Here is a 9,723-nt window from a genome sequence, read left to right as displayed (position 1 = left end):
AGCATCCACCACTAAAATTGCCTGGTCTGGTTTCAGGAGTTTCCACGCATTTAAAAATCTACTTGTACAGCTTTATAACAGTAGGACTGGGCAGCCATTCTTCACATCTACTTAGCATGGAAACCAGTCAGATGTAAAGACTACTTCTTACCTTATTATTTAAACTTCTGAGAACAGAAGAGTCTTTTTCAAGATGATTTGGAAAAATCTGTGCAAACAATTTTAAAAGGGAACACAGCTGATAATAGTTAGATGATAATAGTTATGCCATCTATATGCATGGGATGTATTTCCTGGTCTTTCTCACAAACTCATCACTATTCTACTGAGCAAAAGTGCATTTGCGTCCAAGATGTCTCAAGTCCCCAATAGCCCAGCACACCAAGAGCTGGTCTCACACTCCCTTCCAACCCCAAGTGCTGTGGGAAACAAAGCAACTTGATAAATTAACAGAAGATCTTTCAGACAGGCAAGCATTTCTAAATATACAGAAAGGTGTTAGACTTAGAAAGGCGCTGAAGCATTGAGATGCCATTGATTTTAAAGGAAGAAGGGTGCTTAAATAACTACAATGCTACAGATTTATTTTTTTTTTTAATTACTTTCATAGAGTACTTACTTCTGGTAGGTGAGCTGAGATTCTGATTTTTTACAACAGCTGGTAAAATTGAATTAGTAGCATTTGAATTAGTAAACATTTGGCTTCCAGCAGCAGACAGAACAGCTGATAAAGACATGCTTCCTGCTTGCTAAATGGGATGAGACACTGTATGTCTGATCAATTACACAAATACCACAATACCTTGCTTCAGTATGTGTGGAAAAAATTTCACTTCATTTCACTGTAAGTTTTTTTACCAAAAAAATGGTTTATCACCATGTAAAATTACCTCTGGTGCTAGCTAATCCTAGTGGAAACACTGTGAATGTGCACTTAGGCAAGTCTCAGGCAGTAAAAGTGCAATTGTGCCACAGGGGCTGTGCATTCCCCATTACACCAGGGCAGGAGCAGCAAATGCCCAGGCATAAACACCTCTATGGGATTGCATTTTTATGTCAACAGATTCAGTTCACTTGAAGTTTCACCTGCTACCTAATGAAATGCGACAATGAGTACAGTTTTGTATTTCTTTTTGTCACATGGCTGGACCATCCCTGTTTGAGCTGGAGCTCCAGCTGCCTCTGAAGGGTGTGAGGCAGTTCCTCTCATGAGGGAATTCAGGACCTTTCTTCCGAGCGCAGGCTTCCTTCACACGTCACACCACTGCAGTACCTTCCCTCAGCAAACAGGAGGTTCCTACATGGCCTTTAAAAACTTTCCAAGAATTATGGGTCAGATTCCTGGAAAAGGTGTTGGTTAAATATGTGCTAGATCTGGAAAAAACCAAGAAAAAACCCCAAACAAACAAACAAACAAACAACCCCAAAACAAAACCAAAGAAGTTGGTTCACTCCAGGGAGCATGTTTTTCCAGACTGCAAGAGTTCCAGATGTACTTCAGATGTACGATGGCCTTCAGGCCTTCCGGTGCCTGATACCTTGTGGCCTTTGGCAGATCTTCCTTCTGATCTAGGAAAGGCAGATTTTCCTTCTGCCTGACCTGCTGATTTGTGAGAGGACATGTGGCGTGGGGTGACCTTGGCCACCTGCCAGACACCCATCCAGCTGCTCTCTCCCCCTTCTCAATAGGATTGGGGGCGGAAATAAGATGAAAAGAGATGAATGAGATTTGAGATAAAGACAGGAAGGTGACTGAGCAATAACTGTCATGGCACAAATGGATTCTGGGGAAAATAACTGAATTTATTTCCAATTAAAATAGAGCTGAATGGTGAGACACAAAGACAAAACCTAAAATGCCTACTCCTTATCCTCTTCTTCCAAAGCTGTTTCACTCCTTAATTCCCCTCCTCTACCTCCTCTATGCTCCAAGTAGCCTGAGGGTGGTTGTGGTCAGTCCATAGCAGCTCCTCCCTCCTCCTTCCTAGTTTTCCAGTGTGGGCCTTTCCCATGTGCTCAAGTCCCTCAGGAAAAACTTGCAGCATGGGCTCTCCATAGGCTGTAGTTCCCTCAGGGCATGTCCCCCTGCCCCACTACATGGCCTCCCATGGGCTGCAGTGTGGGTATCTGCTTTACCATAGGCTGCAGGGGAATCTGCTCCAGCATCACCTCCTCCCCCTCCTTCCTCTCTCACCTTGGTGTCTGCAGGGCCGTTTCTCACACTTTTGTCATCACTCCTCTCTGTTTTGCCCTTTCTTAGACATACTTTCACAGAGGCATGGACAGCTGCTTTTTGCCAGAATGCAGAGCATCACACCCAGAGGGTCCCATCCCTGGTCTTACCAGGTTTAGAAGTAGTCAGTGACTCATCTTCAAGCAGTCCTCCAGACCTTCACACTGCTTTTATGAGAAAAATGCTCCAGAGCCGTATTCCACTAAAAACAGGCTATTTCTAGGGTAGGAAGACTCTTGGGTAGCTTATACCTGTTTGATTTGTGTCATACACTTAAAATAGCTCATTTTCCTTCATGAAAATTTGAATCTAGTGATGTGATGCCTGTGTTGGCTGAGGTTATATTCCTTCTGAACAATGTTCTGGTTAAACATTTGTTTTGCAGAACTTCTCCATTCTCTGACCATCCCAGTAACTCTTCTGTACAGCAGATCTTTTAAAATCAGTTTTCTTGAGAGCTGATGTATTCATCAAAAGAAGTCCTGCCAAAGCCTCATCCTGCCACACTAGCACATTCCTCCTACTGAAAATGGACCAATTAACAAATAAGAGATTTTTTCCTTTTTTTTTTTCCACAGTAGCAGCTCTAAGTTGTTGAAGAGATGATTCGCAATATATCTTCCTTCTATCCTCTTCAGTCATGTCCAACTACAAATGGAAACAGCTGAAATTCTGTTACTGGTGCCTAAGGAGGATTTACAGTAATCCCATTTTTTACTCCAGCCATCAAGGTAGTTGCTGTAAGAGATATAATATTTCCTGGCACTGACAGTACTTTCTGATGTTGTCATCTCCAAACATTGTTGCAATTAATCCTGGTTTTTATAGCAGGATTTCTCCTAAAACATTATTAATGGGCTCCGTTCCAGCTGAAAGCATTGAGACAAACCATCTGCTCATCAGTTTGACCTTGCTTATCCATGGATCCTGTTTCTGGTCACCACACCCTCTAGTTCACATAATAATTTCCAAGATTAAAAAAACCCCTACCTATTCCAAAAGGATGGAAGATGTATTTCTTTTGTCTGCACAGTATTTTTTTAATTAAAAATCAGTATGGGTCAATCAGATGTGATTACTTCTAGAAAAGCACTGTTACATTCTCTCCCATTTTCTTTTTACTTCTTTGTACACATTCTTCCCATTTATTCTGAAACCTGTCATCATACTGAAATCAGACTATCAAGTCTACCACCTACCAGAGAATTTACATTCCTCCTATAGAAAATATAGTATCTACATTATATATCATTGAAATACATGACGTGTAAGTCTCTTTCCTCCTTCTCCACATCCCAGTTTGATTGATTTAAACATACTTCCTTCTTTTTTTACTGGACATTTGTTGCTCTTTTCCCTCCTTTCTGTTGGAGACTATTTTAATACCTTTTACTTAAAAACTAATGCCTCTGCCATTATCATGTCATGGGAGGCTGTGGAAACTGCAGCTTCCCTGCCCATAGAAATGTGTACTGAAATTGAGAAACACATGGACCTTGTTTTGTATTTCCATCTACTTAAAGTAAATGAATTAAAAATTGAAAATGGAATCAAAGTTTGCTTTATAAATCAGTTTGTGAAACTTCCTGATGATCACAACTAATCATTTCTGTTGGTACAGTAATTCTTGGCAAGAGAATGACTGTGACAATATAAGTTAATCCTCTCTACCAATACAACTTGGAGCAGCATTTCTCTAACAGATCCCTATCTGTATTTTGTCATTCCCTGCATTGCCTCGAAGGGATTTCCTGCAGAACCCACACAGTTCAAGTAATTTAGCCCCCGATTTTATTTATACTACTCTTTAACATACATCTTACTTTTACATCTCTTTTTTTGAATAATGCATACGTTTTAACAACATACATTCCAGTTTCATATAAGGAACACACATTTTATCAACTTAAACTCAAGACAGCTACCAAACATCAAAGGCAGAGGCAACTCCCAGAACAGCTCTCTATGAGGTTTGGGGCTTTTGTTACCCCAGTTTTAGGGATATAAGCCCTATCATAAGCTCCAACATTTACTTAGTATCTCTCCTACACAATCAATAAAATACAGTAAAAACAGTAAAATACACAATCAACCACAAAGATTTCCAGAATTGTTCTCTGCTTTTCCTCTCCCTGCTAACTCAAGAATTCTATTTCCTGAGTGATGAATGGGTTGCACATCCATGATGCAGCACTCACTGTCTTTACAGCAGGATCACCCTAAAAAAGCTGCTTTCTGGCATTTGAGCTTACCTATCCCATTCACAGCTGAACAAAAGCTCAGCATTTCTTTTCATCACTGAGGCTGCAGAGCTTGAGTGAAGGGAAGGATCTGGTCAGCTCGTGAACTGTACAAGATCTTAACTTAATGGTTTGTAGGTTGGTCATTCTGCAAATAACTGAACTGTCTCATTCTCCTCAGCCACCTTTACATGAAACCTCTGCATCCTGTTGGCAGCAGTTCGTATTTTCAACACTCCTGCCTTTAAAATGCAAAAAGTCCTTTCTGAGGACTCTCTTATAGTCCCAAGGCACCAATCTCAGCTATTAGGAAAGCTACATGTGATCAGGGAATTAAGGCAATCCAAAAATGGGGCTGTTACTTGCCCCAGGTCAGGTGATGCACTGGAAGCTGAGCCAGGTGGGCAGACCCAAGGCTCATGGCTCAGTCCATCAATTATGGCATGATGATGTCTGATCTAACCCATCCAGCTGTCAGACACTTTTCAGCTGCTGCTGAGACTGTAGAAGAGTATCCAGGAGCCAGTTTTTACCACACAGGTGTAGACACTGCTGATGTTCCCAAGGTCACGTCTCCGCCAGCTTTGGACAGTCACTGGGTTTTGTCAGCACGTGCCATTAACCTTGAAGGGGAGGTTTGCAGTGCAGCAGCCCCATCCTCTGCTGGCTCACATAGGGAGGCCAGGTTGGTGCTGTGGCTTCTGCCTTCTAGGTACTTCCTGGAGATTTGTCTTAACATCCAAAGAGCTGTATCTTACTGAGGCTTGTTTAGAAACACATGCAATTTCATAGTTGAACTGGCATGTAAAGGAGAGGAAACTGTCTCAGCAACTGCCTTAGAGCCACCTCAGGCATTCAGAGCATCCTCCCAGAGGAGACCAACACAGTATGAAACCTCTGAGCCTTTCACAAGAAGTGTAAACCCATTTCCCTGGTCTGTTTTTTGTGTTAAAAGCCTGCAAGGGAAAAGGCAGTTACATAAATCCATCACCAGCCTAACTGGGCTTGTTGTGAAGTACTGAATAAACACTCAAATCAGAGAGGGTTCCAAAACAATCACCTAAGGGCAAGGAGAGCTATAAGGAAATTGCAGAAATGCTCCCATTCTGGAGAGAGGTATTATCCCCATTTTATAGACAGGATAGCTGAGGCAGGAAGTCCCTCTCAGCCACGTCAAGCTTTGCTCCTGGCACTCATCGTCTCGAGCTGTTGGGGCTGCTCTGCATTCAGTGAGTCAGTAAGGCCAGCAGGAGTTAAATCCATCATCACACGGACCAGGATTTCTACAGCCAGGCAAGGGAACAGTGTTTAGTAACTGCCAAAGATGTCTGTAAAAATGTGTTGCCAAATCTCTGGTACACTAAATGTCATTGAATATCTGCAGCTGTTCTGCCATCATGGTGGCTCCTCCTTGGCCTGACACAGGATGGGGCAATGCATTAAATCTGTACAAACCCAGAGACTTCAGGCAGAGATCATCAAAAATGTTTTAATGATTAAACCATGTCAAACATTAACAATGAAGTATATTCAGATGAGCCAAGAGTTTATTTCTAGCACATTTAGACAGCCTATTTTGAACATTATAGCTGCTGTACTGAGCTATGTAAAGACTCTGCAAACCAGTACCTAGAAATGAAGACACACGCACAAGCTTTGATAATGTAAACATAAAGACACTGTCTCCTTCAAAACAAGGAATGAAAACCCACAAGGCTAGCAAGAGAACTTATTAATTCCTTAAGAGATGTGCAAAAATTTTAAAAAAGATTTAAAAACAATTAAATGTGTTAAAACTGGCATTTATATAAATATCAAAAAACCAAATAGTTAAAACTTGAGCAATGACCAGCAGAATGTCTCACACAATTCAATTTTTCAGAGCTTAATGGACTCCACCATGGCAGATGCCAGAATACCAGCAACAGATACTGGCTTTGCAACTGACTCCTCATATGTGCAAGACAGCATTTTACAAGAAGGAGTAACTTCTTAACCAGCAATCAAACCAAATCCTTAGATAACAAGCCAAAACATTACCAGTGATATACACAACTCACATTACAGAAACAGACATTTCCAGCACATTTCAGTAACATTTAAGAAACATTAGCTATGACTTCAACTGTTTAAACTTGCTTGTTTGGGAAAAGAAAAACATCTTTGTGTTAGGCACATTTTGAAAGTGAATGTATGCTACATGAAGAACAGTCCAGATACCAACTTAAATACAGACAATTCCATCAGAAAAGCATCTTTCTGGCTCCACTTTTAAATACACTTTTGGATATGTCACAGACTTAACAGTAGCTCCTAAAATGTGGATATGGCTATGGTAATAACACTTGAAACTGCCAGTTTCATATTAAAAACCACTCTTCATTTAGCATTTAAAAATTCTCAGAAATAAGAAAGAAAAAAAAAATTAAAAAAAGTAAAAAGAATAGATGGGTCCACCCTGTATATGCTCTAAACTTTAGAGACAATATTTAAACCTTACTCGACTGTGTAAGCGCCAATTACTTTTGTGTTAGTGACGCACTTTAAATAAAAAAATAAGATCTATTAAAAAGGTAAAATAACTTTTCCATCTGTTTTGTGACTGTTGAGTCAGTTAAAGCCAAATATACAAAACTAAATGCGCCATTTCCAATTTCACTGTATCGAGTAAGAGATACGTAGCATTGTGTATCACATACAGAACAGTAAAATGATCAATGGATTCTTCTAAATGACTTTTTAATAAAAAGTCAATCAACTGAAAAGTTAAAACATACCCTAATTTTTAAACCAGTAATAAGCTTTGGGCCCTGCTTTTTAATTTAAGGCATGTGTGTTTATCTACTGAAACCAGCATCATACAAATTACCTCTACAATCACATGCATGATCTAGAGTTAAAAAAATGGAGGTTTAGATTACAGTGTTTTCAAATTGTGAATCATAATTCAGCACCTATCATATTGACTAGTAAGGCAACAGCAGTGTCGGATAATATGATAATACTCTCTTCCATAGTCTATAGCAGGGTCGGTGACAGCCCAGAATTATTTTTAAACTTTAACCTACTTTTATGTTCTGTATACGGTTTCTAGGGTGTTTGCACTGGTTAAGTCCTACATAAAATCACACTATTCTAGGCAGGAATAGTTACAGTAGCCATTAGAGTATTAGTGCACAACTCTCATTGTGCTTACAATCAGATGATTTTGTTGTTGGGGTTATCAAAATGGTTTTTCAGTTTGGTCTTCAATCCTTCCTTTGTTTCCTTTGTTTCACATTGTTCTCAAGGGAAGAAAAGCTGTTTGTGTACCCGTTCGCAATGGCCGTGGAGCCGTTCTGATACTCTTTCCTCCTCGAAGATGCCTTCTTGTTGTAAGTCTAGAATACATGGAAAGACACATGGTTTTGCTTAATTAGCTATAAATAACCACTTCCTCACAGTAACTCTAGAAACACAAAAATAAACTTGCACACATCATTTTTAAAGACCTTGTGCCGCTGGTAAGAGTCTAACAAGCTCTACCACTTTTTGTGTATGAGACTATACTACGCCTTTCATTCACCACAGTGAGAGGAGTAGTTCACTTGAAAAGAAAAAGGCTTGGCAGTATGATGGTAGTGTTACTCTAATAGTAAATTAGAAACAAGGGAAGCAATTTTATGAGCAGACTGTGGGATAAGAATATACTCAAAATGACAAGTGAGGAAGGAGGTTTGAGGCACTGCAGGTGACAGTACCTTGAACAAAGCCAGAACAAGAAGTAGGTAAACAGTAAAAGTGAAGGAAGTTCAGAGATAGAAATCTGATGCAAATTTCCACTGGCTAACACAAGAATCGAAAACTAACAGGATCAGGGAGACTGTATTAAGAAATTACTGACAGTAAAATGTACATTATTTTTTTCAAAGGGGCTCAGCTCCCTGACAAAAGCACATTTCCCCAAATTTCTGTGTGAAAGAAATTTAAACAATTAAAAGTTAAAATATGAGCAAAACTGACAAAGAAAATCAAGTAATATCTGGAATATACTATAATGTTTAATTAGCATGCTCATATGCAGGAAGTGATAGAAATCATGGGACTGATTTTAAGAAGTACCAGAAGAACAGACAGGGAAGCCTGCTGTGTTTCCCCCCCATGGAATCATTCTCACCAGAACCAAAATGCCCACCAAATCTCTCAAATGACATTTGAAACTTAGCGTTTGCTTATTTGGGGGCAGCAGACTGTTGGTTTGATTTTCTGCAGACAGTAGTACATGATTTTCTGTAGACAGTAGTTGTACATCTTTGTACAAAGCCCAGTTATGAACTGCTCAGAATAACATATACCAAGTCTGTATCTGTTCAAACATGAAATCAGATTTGGAGAAACACAACCTACTAATTTTCCATATGAAAATACAAACAAATGCCTGTAGAAGTAAACAAAATCCAAATTTCTGCATGTTCTGAGTTCAGGAAGTCTCCCTGGACAAAACCCAAGCATTTCCCCTTGTAAAAGCAGAAACGGACAATTCCTTTGGGTGCTTCACAGGTTCACATGCTGCTGGTTTATTTCAGACTGAAAAGCTTTGACTTACATAAAGCTCTTCCTTTCCCTTACTGAAATTAAAATCACTGTAGGCCATTTTTTTGTGTCACTCTGGCTTACTGAAATTAATAAGCATTCTGAATTATGGGTACAGAGCATCAGAAGCTTTGGAAGTAGAGGGTAGATCAACTAGTGTAGTACTCCAAGAACCTACGCATGCTAGTGAAGGATAGCAAAAGGTCATTTCAAACATATCTTTCTGTAACAGCTTTCCAGTGAGATATAGCCAGCAGAATGCTAGAAAGAGTTGATGAATGTTACTTTTACCTGAATATAGAAATTTGTGAAGAGGATAATCAAAGAAATCATGTAAGAAATCTGAAAATACAGCCATCCCTGAGGAAATGCACATGGCCAAACAACACCACAGCTGGTCTGGAAGATTGTCAAGACGAACTGAATCTGGGGAGAGAAAACAAAAATATGAGAAATGGAGCACATTAATGGAAGGAGGAAAAAAGCCATGAGTGACCAAAATCTCAACAGTTATTTCCAAAACAAGTAAAGAGTATGCAATATTGTGTGTTTGGCAAGTGTTTTCTCTGTAAACCTGAGTTAGCAGACATTCAGACTGTGGTATCCCATTAAGCATGTTTATTTATATTTTTGCATTTCAGAACATTAGAGTAACTTATGTAGAATTGATACATAAAT

At 39.5% G+C, this 9,723-nt stretch overlaps 1 protein-coding gene across 4 annotated transcripts in view; it reads right to left on the bottom strand.

Moving 5' to 3' along the window:
- Nucleotides 1-5,948: 5,948 nt before the first annotated feature.
- The window catches only part of ELOVL5 (ELOVL fatty acid elongase 5), a 37,463-nt gene continuing 33,688 nt past the window's right edge, over nt 5,949-9,723 (bottom strand). For all 4 annotated transcript variants that reach the window (XM_083857028.1, XM_083857027.1, XM_083857026.1 and 1 more), the window contains 2 exons: nt 9,337-9,471; nt 5,949-7,853 (listed from right to left, as the gene is read on the bottom strand). In XM_083857028.1, coding sequence (XP_083713154.1) covers nt 7,722-7,853; nt 9,337-9,471 — 267 coding nt within the window. In that variant the 3' untranslated portion in view covers nt 5,949-7,721. The remainder of the gene's footprint in view (nt 7,854-9,336; nt 9,472-9,723) is intronic.

The sequence above is a fragment of the Zosterops lateralis genome (genome assembly GCF_965231275.1).
Source record: "Zosterops lateralis genome assembly, chromosome: 3".
NCBI classification, from domain to species: Eukaryota; Metazoa; Chordata; class Aves; order Passeriformes; family Zosteropidae; genus Zosterops; species Zosterops lateralis.
This window is presented reverse-complemented; position numbering and strand designations above follow the sequence as displayed.